General features: G+C 37.1%; 1 protein-coding gene across 8 annotated transcripts in view; it reads right to left on the bottom strand.

Annotated features, from left to right (window-relative positions):
- ACSL3 (acyl-CoA synthetase long chain family member 3) overlaps window positions 1-18,890 on the bottom strand; it is an 87,692-nt gene that overhangs the window by 35,760 nt on the left and 33,042 nt on the right. For 3 of the 8 annotated variants that reach the window (XM_072617952.1, XM_072617946.1, XM_072617953.1), the window contains exons 1-2: window positions 16,113-16,603; window positions 13,270-13,686 (exon numbers count right to left, since the gene is read on the bottom strand). In XM_072617952.1, coding sequence (XP_072474053.1) covers window positions 13,270-13,647 — 378 coding nt within the window. In that variant the 5' untranslated portion in view covers window positions 13,648-13,686; window positions 16,113-16,603. Of the gene's footprint in view, window positions 1-13,269; window positions 13,687-15,452; window positions 15,542-15,579; window positions 15,602-16,112; window positions 16,630-18,890 lie in introns of those variants that run through there. The other 5 variants (XM_072617950.1, XM_072617948.1, XM_072617951.1 and 2 more) reach the window with 5 other exon arrangements.

Below are 18,890 nucleotides of genomic sequence, written 5' to 3'. Positions count from 1 at the left end.
ATATTTGCTCTCAAGATTAAATTCTTTTACAACTGATGACTGGTTAAAGCATAATAATGGTATCAAATGACAATTTCAAAGAAAACCATGCTTTCAATAGCACTATGAATAAATGTCACAAATTACTAATAATTTTAAAAACATAAATTAAATCAACTCTTAAGTTCCACCTTATACCAATCACACTGGCAAAGTTGACCAAAAAAAAGAAAATGACAAATACTGGAGGGACTATGGGAAAACAATATACTCACTTTATATACAAGATGAATAGGTTCTGTCGAGGAAAGAATACCTAAAACAATAAGATCACAGACCCTTTTGGACTGCCAGGATGAAAAATAGGTATATAAGAGAGGTAGAAATACCATTCAGGATTTATCGAAAAGCAGAGCCAAGATGATGGCATAAAGGCTCCTGCCTTTATTTCAAAATCCCCTAGAAACAACTTTAAAATAATACCTCAAATGGAGCTGCAGAACCAAAAAAAAACACACAAAAAAAGATTGCGGTGAAATAATTATCCATCCCAAGACAACTGAAGATGATGGCAGGAAAGGTATGATTCATGTGGGTGGTGGTCAGGCTGTATTTTGGCAAGCCAGTAATAGGCCTTGGAAGAAGTTACATCACTGGTAGCAGCACATCCCAAAACTCTTATGGAGTTGGCCAACTGGTCAGAAGAAGATTACAAAGGAACCCTTTGCAGGCAGGATACACATCCCTTTTGCACCATTCATCCACAGTTCTGGGTCACAGTTCCATGTTGAAGAAGAATGCTAGTGCACTAGTTGTGGCCAAAAGTGAACAGGGTCCTGCTCACAGTCCCAAGGTGGACAAAGTGCTTGTGGTTGCTCACAAGGATGCAAGGACCCTAGTCTTAGTTCCAAGGTACTTGTGACTGTAGAAAAACAGGTAGCACAGTCACATTTCCAGGGACATAAGGAGCAACAGCACTTGCTGCCACAGGGGGAAGCAGGAACCCTGCTCACAGACCAGGCCAGAAGGGCAGTAACCACACTTTTCCTTAGTTCATTCACCTTGAAGAATCAAAAGCTCATGGACCCTGAGAACTAACTCTGCAAACATGGCACAAAAAACCTGAAACATGACACAGTGTCCCCTCCACCCCAGTTGCAGAGCCCAACTTTAACCTAAAGTTAAAAGTAAAGACATGGGCTAGAAAAATGGACAAATAACAAAATTTTCCTGACAACAGAAAGTTACTAAAGTGACAGGGTAGATTAAGAAATAAGTTGATAAAGAAACAAGACGATAAAGAAGTCAAAACAGCTACATGAAAAGCCTCAAAGAAAAATGTGAATTGACTATAAATCCAAAAAGTAATTGCTGGGAGAGACTGAAAAGGATTTTCAAAATCAAATACGAGAGGTAGGGGAAAAACTGGGAAAAGAGAGTGATGCTAGAAAATTATGAGAAGAGCTTTAATAGCTAGATAAAAGAGGCACAAAAAAAATACCAAAGAAAATAAGACCTTAAAAAACCTAATTGGTCAAAGTGTTTAAAAAGCGGGGGAAGGGGGACACATGAGAATCCACTGAAGAGAACTTAAAAAACAGAACTGGTCAAATGTAAAAAAGCTATAAAAATTCATTGAAGAAACTAACCTCTTAAAAATTAGAATTGGGCAAGTGGAAGCTAATGACCCCATGAGACATCGAGAAATAAAAAAAAAGTCAAAAAAATTAAAAATGGAAGAATACATGAAATATTCCCCTGGGAAAAAAAAGCTGACCTAAAAAATAGATGGAGGAGAGATCATTTAAGCATTACTGAACTATCTAAAAGCCATGAGCAAATAAAAAAAAACAACCTACACATAATTTCAAGAAACTGTAATGGAAAACTGCCCTAATATTTTAGAACCATAGGGTCAAATGGAATTTAAAAGAATCTACCTATCACCTCCAAAAAGAGATTTCAAAATGAAAACTCTGAAGAATATCATAATCAAATTCCAGAGCTCCCAGGTCAAGGAGAAAATATTGCAACAGCAGAAAGAAACAATTCAAATATCATGAGGCCACATCAGGATGACACAAGATTTAACAACTTCTACATAAAAGAACTGGAGGGCTTTAAATTTGATTATTTCGGAAGGCAAAGGTACAACCAAGAATAACCTACCTAGCAAAATGGAGTATAATTGTTAAGGAGAAAAAGAGGATATTTAATGAAATAAAGGAATTCCAAGTATTCCTGATAGGGAAATAAAGAGCTGAATAGAAGACCTGACTACTCTCAAATACAAGACCCAGGAGAAGAATAAAAAAGTAAAACATGAAAGAGAAAACATAAGGAATTCAATAAGGTTAAACTATTCACATTCCTATAAGGGGGGGATGCTATGTATAATTCCTAAGAAATTCACTGCTATTAAAGTAGTTAACATAGAAAGAGGACATACGTGTGAGCTATACCGGGATGATTTCTAAAAAATAAAATGTGGGGCAAGAAAGAAAGAGGTAGAAGGAGGAAAACTGTCTCATAAAAGAGGTACAGAAGGAAGAGCTTTTATAGTGGAAGGGAAAATAGGGAGGGAGGGAGGTTTGGCAATCAAACATCTGAACCTTACTCTCACTGGAATTGGCTCAAAGAGCATTATATACTCAACTGGAAGGAAAGAAACCCATCTTATCCTACAGGAAAGTAGGAGAGGAAGGGGAAAAAAGGGGGGTGGAGCTGATAGAAGGGAAGGCAGTTTGGGAGACGCAATGGTTAGAATAAAAGGACTTTTGAGGAACAGGTTAGAAAAAGAAAAGGATAAACAGAGTGGGAGGGATAAGTAATAATTATAACTGTGAAGGGGATGAATTCATCCCATAAAACAAGATGCGAAAATAGATTAAAAACCAGAATTCAACGATATGATGTTTACACAAGAAACACACTTGAAACAGAGACACACTCAAGCAGATAGCAGAATGGATTAGAAACCTGAATCCAACCATATGTTGTTTACAAAGAGCATATTTGAAATTAAGAGACACACAGAATTAAAATAAGGCACTAGAGTGGAATCTATTATGATTCAGCTGAAGTTAAAAAGGCAGGGGTAGCCACCATAATCTCTGACAAAGCAAAAGCAAACAGATCTAACTTAAAAAATAAGCAGATAAACTACATTATGCTAAATGTTACCATACACAATGAAGCAATATCAATACTAAATATATATGCACCAAATGGTATAGCACCCAAATTTAAGTTAAATGAGTTACAGGAGGAAATAGTAAAACTATACTAGTGAAGAACCTCAACTTTTTCCTCTCAGAACTAGATAAATCTAACTAAAAGATAAACAAGAAAGTTAAGGAGAGGAATAGAATTTTAGAAAAGTTAAATATGGTAAATCTCTGGAGAAAACTGAATGAGAGCAGAACGAAATATATCTTTTTTTCAGCTGTACATGGCACCTTCACAAAAATGGACCACGTCATAGGGGAAGAAAACCTCAAAACCAAGTGCAGTAAAGCAGACACATTAAATATACCCTTTTCAGATCACAATGAAATAAAAATAATATTCATTAAAGGGCCAAGGAAAGAAAGACTAAAAAATAATTAGCAACTAAATAATCTAATCCTAAAGAATGAGTGGGTCAAAGAACAAATCATAGAAATATTCATTAATTTCATTAAAAAGAATGGCAACAATAAGATAATAGCAAAATTTATCAGATGCAGCCAAAGCAGTACATAGCATCTCTCCATGCTTACATCATTGAAATGGAGAAAGAGCAGATCAGTGAACTGAGAATGCAACTAAAAAAGCTAGAAAAAGAACAAATTAAAAAATCCTGAATTAAATACCAAATTAGAAATCTTGAATATTAACGATGAATAAAACTGAAAGTAAGAAAACTACTGAACTAATAAATAAAACTAGGAGCTAATTTTATGAAAAAAATAAAATAAAACAGACAAACCATTGGTTAATTTGATTAAAAAACAAAAAAAAAATTATTTTTGGTGAAATTGGCCACCAAATGAAGATAAAATTAAAGGACTAATTAGGAGCTATTTTGCCAAAATATATGTCAATAAATCTAACAATCGAAGTGAAATAGATAAATATTGACAAAAATGTCAACTACCCAGATTAACAGACACCAAACACAATACTTAATTAACCCTATCTTAGGAAAAGAAATGGAAGAAGTTGTCAATGAACTCTCTAAGAAAAGCCCCAAGACCATATGATTCACAAGTGAATTCTACCAAGTACTTAAAGAAAAATTAATTCAAATACTATATAAACTATTTGGAAAAAAACAGCCAAAGGAGTCCTATCAAAGTCCTTTTGTGACATAACTATGGTGCTGATACTTAAATTAGAAAGAGCCAAAACAAAGAAAGAAAACTATAGACCAATTTTTCCCTAATGCACAATGATGCAAAAATTTTAAATAAAATACTAGCAAGGAGATTTAACAATATTACACAAAGATCACACACTATATGACCAGGTGGGATTTATACTAGGAACACAGAGCTGATTTAATTTTAGGAAAACTATCAGCATAATGGACATAATGGACCAGCATATCAATAACAAAAACAATTTTTAAAATATGATAACCTCAATAGCTATAGAAAAAAGCTTCTGACAAAACCTAACACTCATTCCCATTCAAAACCCTAAGAAGCTGGGGGCAGAGCCAAGATGGCGGAGTAGAAAAATGCATCTACTCTAGCTCTTCCCTCACAGCCCATAAAATATGGGTAAAAAATGACTCTAAACAAATTCTAAAGCAGCAGAAGCCATAAAACAACAGAGTAAAAGAGATTTCCAGCCCAAGGCAGCCTGGAAGGCCAACAGAAAAGGTCCATCGCATACGGCTTTGGAACACAGTCCAGCCTTGGCCAAGTGGCACCGGGCAGGAACAGGACTGGAGCAGGCATTGGAGCTGGAATCCCTGGCAGCAGTTGCAGTTCCCAGATCTCTCAACCCACACATGCCAAAGACAGTTTCAAAGGTCAGTGAGAAAGCTTTTTCACCTGGGTGAGAAGGGAGCAGGATCCTCCCCTAGCCCCAGCCTCAGGCAGTGGTATCAGGAGCACCAGCAGCCTCCATTTTTGGAGCCCTCAGCATAAAGACACTGGGGGAATTGAGCCGCTAATCTGGATCTCAGCCCTGCGTGGTGGACCTGGGGTGAGGAAGAGTGATGGCGTGGTAGAGTTGGTGGAGGCTCTGGAAAAGGAATTCTACTTGCAGATCCTGGGCAGAAAAACTTTGGTAGCTCCCAGACCAGAGTGTACACCAGGAGAGGAGTAAACTCCTTTCCCTTGATTGTACCACCGTAGAGAAACTGAGAACTTACAGGTCTTCAGAGTATACCCTCCTCTTGACAAAGGACTCAAAAGTCAAGTAACTGGCTGAGAAAATGCCCAAAAAAGGGGAAAAAAATAATACTACGGAAAGTTACTTTCTTGGTGAACAGGTATTTTCTTCCATCCTTTCTGATAAGGAAGAACAAAGCATACCATCAGAGGAAGACCTAAAAGTCAAGGCTTCTGCATCCAAAACTTCCAAAATAAATCTGTAATAGTCTCAAGCCATGGCAGAGCTCAAAAAGGATTTTGAAAATCAAGTAAGAGAGGTGGAGGAAAAATTAGGAAGAGAAATGAGATGCAAGAAAATCATGAAAAGCACATCAACAGCTTGCTAAAGGAGACCAAAAAAATGCTGAAGAAAATAACACCTTGAAAAATAGACTAGCTCAAATGGCAAAAGACGCCCAAAAAGCCAATGAGGAGAAGAATGCCTTAAAAAGCAGAATTAGCCAAATGGAAAAAGAGGTTTAAAAGCTCACTAAAGAAAATAGTTGTTTAAAAATTAGAATGGAGCAGATAGAAGCTTTATGAGAAACCAAGAAATTACAAAACAAAACCAAAAGAATGGAAAAATAGAAGACAATGTAAAATATTTCATTGGAAAAACAACTGACCTAGAAAACAGATCCAGGACAGACAATTTAAAAATTATGGGACTACCTGAAAGCCATGATCAAAAAAAGAGCCTAGACATCATCTTTCATGAAATTACTAAGGAAAATTGTCCTGATATTCTAGAACCAGAGGGTAAAATAAATATTGAAATAATCCACCAATCACCTCCTGAAAGAGATCCAAAAAGAAAAACTCCTAGGAATATTGTAGCCAAATTCCAGAGTTCCCAGGTCAAGGAGAAAATATTGCAAGCAGCCAGAAAGAAACAATTTGAATATTGTGGAAATACGATCAGGATAACACAAGATCTAGCAGCTTCTACATTAAGGGATCAAAGGACTTGCAATATGATATTCCAGAAGTCAAAGGAGCTAGGATTAAAACCAAGAATCACCTACTCAGCAAAACTGAGTATAATACTTCAGGGGAAAAAAATGGTCATTCAATGAAATGGACAGGGGAGGGGAGGGGAGGGAAGGGGAGAAGGGGAGGGGAGGAGAGAGGAGACACTTTTCACACAAATGAAGTCAGATCTAAACAAATGGAAAAGTATTCATTGCTCATGGTAGGCCAATGCAACAATAAAAATGACAATTCTACCTAACATAATTTACTTATACAGTTCCATACCAATCAATTTAGAGTTAGGAAAAATAATAACAAAATTCATCTAAAGAAACAAAAGGTCCAGAATATCAAATTAGGGAATCAACTTGAAAAATGTGAAGGAAGGTAGACCAGACCTCAAACTATATTACAAAATAGTAAATATCAAAACAATCTGGCACTGGCTAAGAAATATAGTGGTGAATCATTTAAACAGATTAGGTACAAAAGACACGAGTAAATAAATGATCACAGCAATCTAGTGGCTGATAACAAAAACTGATGGGCAAACTAGTTTGGCAGAAACTCGGCATAAATTTACACTTCATACAGAATACCAAACAAGGTCAAAATGGGTACATGATTTTTAGATATAAAGGGTGATATCATAAGGAAATCAGAGGAACATGGAATACTTTACCTGTCAGACTGATGGATAAAAGAAGAATTTATGACCAATACAAAGAACATAGTACATTACAGGATGTAAAATGTATAATTCTGATTACATTAAATTAAAATTTGTGTGAATTAAATTTACACAAATAAAACCAATGTAGCCAAGATTGAAAGGAAAACAGGAAGGGGAAGTGAGGGCAGGTTTACAAGAAGTTCTCTGATAAAGGCCTCTTTTCTCAAATATATGGGGAACTGAAGCATATTTATAAGAATATGAGTCATTCTCCTACTGATAAATGTACTGATAAATAAAGGATAGGAACGGGGAGTTTTTAAAAAAAGAAATCAAAACTATCAATAGCAGTACAAAAAAATCTCTAAACTATTATTGATTAGAGAAATACAAATTAAAACAACTCTGAGGTGACACTTCACACATCTATCAAACTGGCTAATATGACAAAAAGGAAAATAAATGTTGGAAGAGATATGAAAAAATTGGGATACAAAAGCACTGCTGGAGTTGCTGCTAACTGATCCAAATATTCTGAAGAGCAATTTAGAACTATGCCCAAAGAGCTATAAAAATGGGCATACCCTCTGACCCTGCAATACCCCTACTAGGTCTACATTCTAAAAAGAACAAAGGAAAAAGGAAAAGGACCTATACATACAAAAATAATTATAGCGGCTCTTTTAGTGGTGGCAAAGAATTGGAAATTGAGAAGCTGTCCCTCAATTGGGGAAAGACTGAACAAGTTGTAGTATTTAATTGTACAAGAATACTACAGTGCTATAAGAAATGACAAACAGAATAGTTTCAGAAAAACCTGGGAAGACTTCTATGAATAGATATAAAGGCAAGTGAGCAGAACTAGGAGAACATTATAGAAGCAATACTTTCAATGCCTTAGCTATTTTCAGCAATACAATGATCCAAGCCAATTCCAAAGGACTTTTGAAGAAAAATGCTGTATCTACCTTCAGAGTAAATACAGATCAAAGCATCCTTTTTTTTACTTTATTTTTATTGGGATTTTGAACTGTTTTGTTGAGTTGGTTTTTTTTTTTTTTTTTGCAACAGCTAATATGGAATTTTTTTGCATGACTAAATATGCAAAACTATAGCAAATTGCTTGTCTTCTCAAGAAGTGGGGGAAGAAAAGAAAGAGAATTTAAAACTCAAAATTTTAAAAACCAATGTTAAAAATTTTTTTAACATGTAATTGAGGGAAAAAAAGTTTAAATAAAAAAAAATATTGCTCAGTTATCAGCATCTCATTTAGATGTTTATTCCAAGAAACAAAATCAATTTTTGACAAGATCCCCACTAAGACTTGGAAAGATCAATTAAAACCCAAAGGAACATCTATAAAAAGATAAACAATTGAAAATTTGGACCTAAATGGCTTAGAACTCACTTTCATCAATCTTAGCAAGATTAAGTAGATTAAATATTGTTTTACATGTAATTGGGAAAAAACAAAGTATTAAAAATTTTTTAAAATTAAGTAAACTCTAATTTACAGTCAAAACAAGGCATGTTTATTGAAACCTGAAGAATTTGTTACTGAAATTTGGTTTTAAGCAAGGGACTTGAAATGTTACATAAAAGGAAAATCTGAATACAGATGATATGTCAAGGTAAAAAACATGGTGATGCAGAACCTTATTAGCTGTCACAGATGACAGTAACAGAGGCTAATTCTGGGATTCTGTGATAAGATTATATTCCAAATTTATTTCACAAATGGGAACTGAAATAACCACAGATTATATATCAGAAAGTTTTAAAAAGATACAGTAGGTTGGTCCTAAATGATACAAATCCTGATTGAGAGAATAGATACTTGGTTTTAAGAAGATAATTACTATATCAATAGAGAGACAGCTTGGGTTGGCATAGTGGGTATTGAGGAGATCTGGATTAAAGTCCTACCCTCTGACAACTAATAGCTGTGTGATCAATTCTCTAACATTGTAAGTAACAAATTGACAATATGCATTGGTGGAAAAAATATTCATAATACAAGTTCCCCAAACAGCTAAACCACATTCTAGACTCTTTCCACCAAAAAAAATTACTGAAACTGCTAGAAGAAATATCATCAAATATATCAGTAAAACCAACAAAAATTATTTGGCTTTGGAACAGAAACTACATCAGATGTGTAAGGAGACGACAAAAAAAGAAAAAGCAACACTTCTGTGCAGATATCTTCTACTTCGATTTAAAAACAGGCATTACTAAACATTTATATGACCAGGAATATTCTGAAGCAGCTCTGACAGACCAGTGTAGTAGCTCAGAGCTGGAATTGCAACAATAAGGCCCTCACAGACCATACCACATTTAACAAAAAATGAGTTTACTTAACAATAGCATTTTTAAAAAGATACAGCTTCAGGAAGATACAGCCTGTTTCCACGAAAAAAAAAATGCATCTGTTTGAAAGCATTTGTTGAAATAGAAGGCTCTGTTGATTCACAGTAGAGTGGAACATCCATCCCATCAAGTCTGAGGGACACCAACTCCTTCTGGGCTGGGCTTTTTATAACCTGGGAGGCCAGGAAATCTCATCAAAGCCACAAACTCTAGTTCCCAGAAATAAATCATGTCCAGGTGGATGTCTTCCCTGCCTTTTAGGCAGGAGTCCCAAAAGAACTTGCTCCAACCACAAGGAGATTGAAGTTCCACCAAATTACCATTTCAACACTTTTAGTTGGGAACAAATCAAAGCCAACTTAACTCAGAGCAGTCAAATTTCTGTAAAATATTTTAATAAGTCATGATTCATATTCTGAATAAAGCATAGTCTAGCAACAGGCATACCACCTAAGTAACTATTGAGTTCTGTAATTAAACCAAATTCTAGATAATATCCTTTTCAACTTATTAATTTACCCAAAAGACAGCAATTGAGTTACTCCTGAATAACCAGTTTAATTAACCTGTTGTTTTTCTTTTTCTAAAAAGCAAAAATATATCATTGGACTACTCCCCATGGGTTTAAAAAAAAGTCTTCAATGGCTGTTCCCAAATCATCTGACTTGCATTAGGTGATAAATGGGAATAACAGAATGTGAAAAGTAGTTCTGAGCACTGTTTCCTTTTAAAAAAACTAACTGAAATAAAGTAATTTTACTGTTTATTAAAAATAAAAACCCAAGAATAAGGGTAAATTCCACTTTCTTCTCATTGATCAAAATTTCAATGAATATTATTAAATATCCAAGTTTCTATAAATATAAGAAGTCCTAAGCAAAGTTTTATATGTCACAAATATTGATTTTACAACGGGTTGACATTGGTGAAAGTAATTTTTATATTCTAAAATCTCTGGTAAAGTCCTTTAGACAAGGAAAGATGGTATTGCCAGAAAAGAGTTGTGTTTTTCACATTCCAATTTTCCCTATTAATGGTCTAGCCATTTCCTAGTCTTCTCAATGGATAACATTTCTAGATTCTTATTATGTTACAATATTGAGGATAAATTGTTAAGGAGATAAAAATCTCTGGCTCCAAAATTCTGAAATTCCTTTGGAACTGATAAAAGTAAGGAACAGCTACAGTCAGTTTAGAATTTCTAGAGTCTAGAAGTGCTATTTTGTGCCTACTATTGCTGTATGAATTAGGAGGAACTTGAACTTCCCTACCACAAACACCTTATACTTTTCCCCTTGTGAAACCACTGTAAGACAGACTAACAGAAAATATGGAAAGGGTAGTTTTTAGGAAGCATGATGAGATACAAAGTGACTTAAGAATCTTTGAATTCAAATATCCAAGGCTTTCTCAAAATTTAGCCCACATCAGAATCTCATGTATTTTAGATATCTTCATAAAGTAAGTAACAAAAACAGCAGAGAGAAAGCCAGCCTCAGAGTCAGAAGATCTGGGTTCCATTTCTGCCCTTGGCACACACTCACTAGTGACCCTGAGCAAGTCATTTAATAATCCCAGTGTTCTAGGCAAAGACGTCAGAGAAATGACTGAACTAAATTTGTAAAGGGAGTTCCCCTATCTCTAAAATTAGTAAAGAAAGCAGAAGTAATAACTAGTGCTGTCAAGTCCAGCTCATATAAATATTCTATACGACATATATTATATATATTTACATATAACATATAAATATATATTTCATATACATATATATACATACACATATTGTATATGTGTATGTATATAGTCCAGATCTGTTCCTTAAAACAGTATTCTGGAAAGTTCAAAAACAGAAAGAAAATATGTATCATCACGAACATATAGAAAACAGCCTATCCACTTTCCCCTCAAACTAACTCCCACTTCTAACTTCCTTATTTCTGGAAATAGCACTACCATTCATCCAATCATGATGCTAAAAATTTTATTATCTTTAACTTCCACATTCAAAATGTTAATAAGTCCTACTGTTTCTACCTCTACATCTCAAAAATCTAAGTCTCTTCCTCTTTCCTCAAACACAAGCCAAGAACCTAAACTCTCCATCCTCACACTGCTCCAATCCCTTTCTCCTAAATCTCCCGACACTAATCCATCTTCACAAGTCATATGCACAAATCTGATCACATCACTCTTCTACCTAAAACTCTTCAGACCTGACTGACTACCCAATAAAATAAAGTTCAGGTTCCGTAGCAAGCCACTTAGGTGACCTCCATTAGCTGGTATCTCCCTTTTCAGACCTTTCTCATACTTATTTCTTCCATATGGAAAACAATTCTGCCAAAGTGGACTATTATGGTTTCAGCCATCTTTCCACCTTTTGAAATACTGATCTTTGGATATCATTTCAATATCATTTCCTTCAATGACACCAAAAATCAGAAATGATCTTTCCTTCTAGTAACACTTTGTATTTCTCTTAAACTATTATCTTACATTCTATACCACAGTTATAGTATGGAATTATATATCTGTATATTTCATGTTCCCCAATGTATTTACAAATTAACTTTCTAGTCTTAGGAATGTAACTGCTGACCACATAACATCATAATTAACTGGCCCCATGAAGGTCAAGCACACAAAATCTTAGCAAATGCCTTTTTCAGTATTCAATTTCTTCCAGTATAGGGTAGGGGTCCTAAGAACTGTCTACTAACTTTAGCCACATATCAAAATTATCCAGCTCCGTAATAGTGCTTTCGTAACACTTCTATATTTATCTCACAAGGTAATACTAGGAAACTGTACTAGAGATCTCTGTGCTGCCTAATGGGTGTTTTCTGTAATAAGCATTTGGTAATAACTATTTAAGCATTAAAGAAATACCCTTATAAGAAAGTCTTTTTTGGTGCGTAAAATCTACCATATAGTTCAAATTTACTGCAGTGCTTTCTTTTATAATAACAAATGAGGGAGCGAACATTTTAAAACACCTTTTCATCACCTGGATAATGTAGAAATGGATAGTGAAGACAGAAATAAAAGCTTACTTCCCTCTGCCCTCTGATCACTGTAACAGCTCTTTATCATCTTTTGCAGTTTATAGTAGTAAAAATATCAGGCTATCAGAAATCCACGACAGTTCAACATTCACACTAATCAGATCCATCCATCAATCAATTAATAAATGTTTATTAAGTGCCTAAGCACAGAGGATACAAAAAGGGGCAAGATAATTCCTGCCTTCAAGTAGCTTACAATCTAATAAGGGAAACAAAAAGCAAACAAATATATACAAAACAAGCTATACACAGAATGGGAAATCATTAACAGAGGAAAGATATTGGAATTAAAAGGGACAGAGGAATGCTTTCTATAGGAGGTAGAATTTTAATTGGGACTTAAAGGACACCAAAGAGATCAACAGGTCTCGTGCAGGAAGAAAAGTATTCTAAACTAGTGCCTAGAGTCAAGAGTCTAAAGTTTGGGTGAACAGAGAGAATGCCAGTCATTAGATAGAAAAATGTTTTGAAGAATAAGGTGTAAGAAGACTGAAAAGGTAGGAGGAGTTATGATAGCTTCTGAACTATTTGAAACCGGAGGCAACAGGAAGGAAATACTTCAAATGCTGGAGTAATTTGGGAAATTTAAGGTCTATGAGGCCATCCTCCTGAGGCCAGGAGGTATAGTATATTATCTCTCCCACTGCCTGTTAGCCTTAGATGTTTGAAGACCCTTATATCTACGGGTACTTCGAAGATGACTAAGGAATGGGCATAAAAAAACTAGTCATTTCTCTACTTTTGAAATTTTCAAAACTTGGAGAAGTAAAAGTTCTCAGTCCCTCACTGCTACCAACCCATTTGATTTGTAGACTCTTATCAGAAACAAAGCCCTGCTTACCTTTTTAAAAATTTTTCCATTTGGTTGCACTTCGTCTTCCTCAATTAGTACTTCACGTGTTCCCAGAAGCCTTTTGTCTTTAAATTTGTTCTCTGCATACTTAAAAACTTTATCAAGTGTGTCACATCCAGGGTACAGCACAGAAGCTAAACCGTGCAGGCTGTTGACAGAGCGGTAGGCTGCATTAGGCTGTCTGTTTACAGGCCTTGCTTTAAGTTGATTGGATCTGGCTTGTCTTGATCCACATATGAGGTAAAATGGAATGTATGTTAAAATTGTGTAGATCAAAATGACAAAGTTTATGAAACATAAAAGAACAGGATTGATGTTCTGTTTTAGCTTCATTGCAGCTGTTGCTGAAGCTCCTGGGGTACTCATAACTGCTCACAAGTTGGAATAATGGACTTCAGAAAGAATCTAAAGAAAAAGAAAAAATAAGAAAGGTTACTTTAAAGGTTAGATTTTTAAAATATATTTTTAATAATTACTCAGCATCAATGAGGTAATTCATAGTATATTTTTATACAGTTAGACAAACATACCAAGTCTTTATTCCTATGTTACCCTCTCCTCCCCCTTCCACTTTAAGAGTAGGCACTGGCATCAAATCAGTTGCTGAGTGAATTATCATACAAAAGTTTACTAATCTTGAGTACAAAATCCTCAACTGAAGTACTCATTTTCCCTTACCAACATCAAACAAAACAGAAAGCTGTAAAAGAAAAGGGTCCAAACAAGAGCACAGCTTTCAAATTCTGGGTCCCCATTATCCAGTAGCAAGAGCGGTACAAAAAGCTAGCTTTTGACTTTGTTAATTCCTTGCTAATAGCTGTGAATTAGCAGGTACACTTTGATTTTGTAAGTAAGAAAACACAGGCAAGTGATTACCATTTAATAACAAAGCTATTCAGCAACCAAAACCTGGGAAACTTACAAGAGGGAGTTGTTTTGAGAGGTAAAGCTGAAAGACACTGTTTTGAATATTTTAATAACAATACAAATTTTCTTTCTATCCCAGGCCTGAAGACTTCAGGGAACATATCTTTTTACAAGAACTTAACATGCCACATCTAGACTATATTGTATTACACTGTTCATACATAAATGATGTCACTTAACATAGAATTTCTATTTCAAACAGAATACCAGCAAAATTAGCTAATATTTTTCTGTTAACCTTTACTTTACAATATTTTTTTAAATAGAAGATAAAAGTACTAGATGGTCCCTGCCCTCAAGAAACTTAGTATTTAACTGAGAAAAGACAGAACAAATTTTAAAATTAAACTATTCAAGAGTTTTACAATTATAGAAGACTAAATCATCACGTGATGTTTCTAAGTAATACATAATTAACTGACAATGATGGGTAAGAAGAGCTATAAATTCAGATGAAAAATTGTGGCTGGTTCATAGAAAGAAGACTTCATGGAATGAGGGGGAGAGGAGTGGAGCCTTCACTGCTGGAGGTATACATAAAAGAAAGCCAACCAACTAGTTTCAGTAGAACACAGATTTTGTGTTCAAGAACAGGCTGAGACGGGACAGGACAGGTAGAAAGGGGACAAAATGCAAGAAGAATAGGGATTTTGGCCATCATCTCGTAGGGAGTGAGAAGTTGTAACTTGATCTGTTCATTTTAAAGAAAGAACCAGAAGACAGCAGTACCTGGGAAGTTTCATCTTCTGCAGGAAGGCTTAGGAAAAGAGAAATAAGTGACTTTACTATTTGTCTGGTTCCTGAATCCAAAGCATACTTGTCAAGCCCCTCCCTAGAGTACAATGTTTCCTTTTCTTCTTCCCTTATAAAACAATACCATACCACAGACCTAAAGGGAGCCTATGAAGAAAGGGGAAGAAAAAAAGAGAACCTCAAAAGTATTTGAAAGCACTACCAAATGGGAGGAAGAGTGCAGAGTGGATTGCTTTTGGGAAACCGTACATTACTTTTGGTAGCACCAAGATTTTCCTTGAAATATATTTCCCTCTTTTTTAACATCAGTATTTTTTCAGTGAAGCTGTAAAGTTTCAAATCACAAAACACGATTTCTGAGCAATCAAAATTACATCACCCAGAAGGCATGGAAGAGATGTATGGGGGACATAAATTGATCACAGTAAATTACAGATGAGAAAGGGCGTGTGGGGCGGGGGTTAAAGCTCGTAATCAGATATACTTCCAACCTTAAAAAAGAAACGGGCTGCTTCTGTATTGAACAAGAGGGCAATAAAAGATGGGCGCAAGGGCGCTGGGGGACTCCAACGTGGAGGTGTAGCACAGACGAGACAGGGTGCCTTAGTTGCAACTGACCCCTTCGCAGGGAATGCAGACATCTTTGTGATACTGTCGTTGAGATATCTCTTTTCACCCTCTGGGTAGAGTTCCGAAGTTCCTGTAGTTACTTCGAACACCAAAACTAAAAGCTGGTTCGGGCCGGAGCGTGAGCACCAGCAGTTGTCCCGGGTCCCACGCCGTGACTGGGCACACGCTGCTGCTTACGGAGCACGAACGTCTCCGGGAAGAGGGGGGCAGGGCCGGCCCGGGCGCTCCTCGGGACCCCACGTCCAACGTTCCTTCTACCTCACTGCACAGAGCGGCCTTCCACAAATAGTCAGTATGACGGGAACAATTTAAAGGGGCGTGAGCCTCTTAAAACCTACAGCTATCCTTAGTAAACTTATGAACCGCTCTCTGTGATCCAATTCTTTAAAAAGTTTTGCGATGGTCCCTTATCAAAAGCCTAACGGGGAAAATTTATTTGTGGAAATAGTTTTATGCAGGATGATAAGGCACACTATCAACTCGCGTAACTAAATCATCAGGTGCTAGAAAAGATCAGATACCTCCTTGTGAGTAATCCTCAGTTTTTCAATCAGCGTATTATCACAACGGTAACAACCCCACTAACTGGGGGCTCTTCATTCTTCCCAGACATCGCTTCACTTCCAAACAAGTAAAAAGAAAAAAGGAGCAAACACACAAGTAAGAAACCGGGGCAGGGAGGAAACTTCTCCTTCGTCCAAGCCGTTACGCTAACTCGCGGGCACGTCCGCTAACCTCGGCCGCATTCAGGCGCACGGCGCACCAACTCACACGGCCCAGCCTGACCAAAGCCATCGCGTCCAGGGCTCCGGAGAACCGGCGGTGACGACCGAGGGGCCCCGCGCCCGCCCCGCGCATCACACATGAGACCCGACGCTGGGAGCGGGCTCTCCCGGTGCGGAGGGGCGGGCGCGCTCTCCTTCCCCCGCCATCCCTGAAGGAGGCAGGCGGGAGCTCGGCCGACGGGGAAGGGGGGAGAGGGAAGAACGGGGGAGGGAGGAGAGAGGGCGGTGTGGGACCGGAGCAGCAGAGCTCAACAAAGCAGGCGGCCCCGCCCCGCCAGCTTCAATGACGTAGGGCGGAGCGAGCAGGGGGCTGGGGAAAGGCTCCCCCCCTCCCCCCCCCCCCCCCCCCCCCGCCGCCAAACAGGAGGAGAGGGCGGGGCACGCGAGGGGGCGTGGCGGCCCACAGATCTTCCAGGCAGGTCCGTTTCACCTTCCCCTCCCTCCCTACCGACTTACAAATTCCACGTGACAAAGTTAAATCAATTACGTTTGGCTGGGAAGCACGTGGCACAGGCTGTAACAAACCAATCGGTACCGATCTCACAGGGAAGGAAATTCAGAAAGCCCAGTTCGAGGACGAGAGAGGAGCTTCGCATCGTACTCTGTCAGACTGCAGTAGTTAATTAGTGATCCCCAAATCTCTGGCCAGGCTCCAAATGCTGAGACCAGTGTGAGGGATTTTATGGTGTTTTGGTCCGCCCGCCTGGGGCAAGGCGAGGGCACTTTCCCCCAGGACTTCTGAGGCCTGAGGCTCTTTGTAGCTGTAGCTCAAACTGAACCAGGGCGTAGAGCTGGAACGGAGGTCAGAACTAAGCCCCAGGAAAGTCAAGCGATGTAGGTAAGGTCATTGAGTCCTAGGACTCCGCAACGTGTTGGGTTTTTTTCCCCACTATACCCACAAGAACCTCTTCACTGGCACTCTTCTCCATAAAAATGAATTGTTACCCGCCCTTTTGAAATTCAAAAAAAAAAAAACCTGAAACAGTATTCAAGCCATATTCTGACAGAAAACGAAAGAGAAAAAAAGGGGGAAAATATTTATTTTCAAGGACTTGGCCTGTCAACCTGAAACGGAAAATAAAGTCCTAACTGTGATTTGTATCTTGTAAAGATTTATTTTTGAGACAATTCTTTTAGCTCAATCAGAGCATGTTTTTCAGAATTAAAGGAATAATAAAAATTCACAGATTTGGTCAGGTAGAACTGACATAAAACATTTAATTAATTAGCTGATTTAATTCTCCTCTGCCCAACCTTCCTATCTTACAAAATTAATACGTTTACCTCTTCAAATATCTATAGGTTATATCTATATGCAAATTATTTTTAAGCTTCTCAAATCTGTACTAATTCCTCTTTTGAAAGGGAACTTTAGTAGGGTTTCTTTATAAGAATAAGTAAAATAGGCTCACTATCAAATCAAGAAAACTCAAATTTAGTTTTCTCATGAGTTTATATAAAAGATAAATTTAATGGTGGCTGGATCTCACAGTGGATAAAGTGCTGGGCCTGAAATCAGGCTTCCTGAGTTCAAAGACAGGCTCAGAAACTTAGACCCTGTCACTTGACCCTGTTTACCTCAAATTCCTTATGTGTAAAATGAGCTGAAAAACGGAAAACTTCCAAATGGGGTCATGAAGAATTGGAAAAGAGTGAACAACAAATTTAGTGATTTTGAAAACAGCACTATGTTTTTCTTTGGAAAAACAATAGTCCCTTTGCCTAGAAAGGACAACTAGCTACAAATCCATTATACAAGTTAATATGCAAAAACATAAACAGAGGTATTCACTGGAAAATACAGGTGAAATAAAAACCAAAAGGTACCAGCAAAAACTTACTTTAAGACAAATAACCAGAACTATAAAAATGAGCATACCATTTGACCCAGCTTCTAGGGCTGTAGCTCAGAGAGATCCTAAAAATGGGAAAAGAACCCAATATGTACAAAAATATTTATAGCAGCTCTTTTTGTGGTGGCCAAGAACTAGAAATTGAGGAGATGCCCATCAATTGAGAAATGGCTGAACAAGTTGTGGTATATGAATGTAATGGAATATTACTGTGCTATAAGAAATGATGAACAGGCTGCCTTCAAAAAAATCTCAAAAGACGTATATGAACTGATGCTGAGTGAAATGAGCAGAAACATGAGAACACTGTACATAGTAACAGTCACACTGTACAATGATTGACTTAGATAGGCTTAGCTCTTCTCAGCAATGCAAGGACCTAAAACAACTCCAAAAGATCCATGATGGAAAATGCCATCCACATCCAGAGAAAGAACTATGGAGTCTGAATGCAGAATGAAGCAGACTTTTTGCTCTTTTTTTGTTTTGTTTTTCCTCATGGTTTCTACCATTCCTTCTAATTCTTTTATACAACATGACTGATGGGAAAATATGTTTAATAAGAAGGTACATGGAGGGCCTATATCAGAATGTATGCCATCTTGGGGAGGAGAAAGAGGAGGGAGATGGAGAAAATATATGGAAGTGAATGTTGAAAACT

The sequence above is a fragment of the Notamacropus eugenii genome, chromosome 6, assembly GCF_028372415.1.
Source record: "Notamacropus eugenii isolate mMacEug1 chromosome 6, mMacEug1.pri_v2, whole genome shotgun sequence".
Lineage (NCBI taxonomy): Eukaryota > Metazoa > Chordata > Mammalia > Diprotodontia > Macropodidae > Notamacropus > Notamacropus eugenii.
The sequence above is the reverse complement of the archived record's forward strand: the minus strand, read 5'-3'. Positions and strand labels throughout refer to the sequence as shown.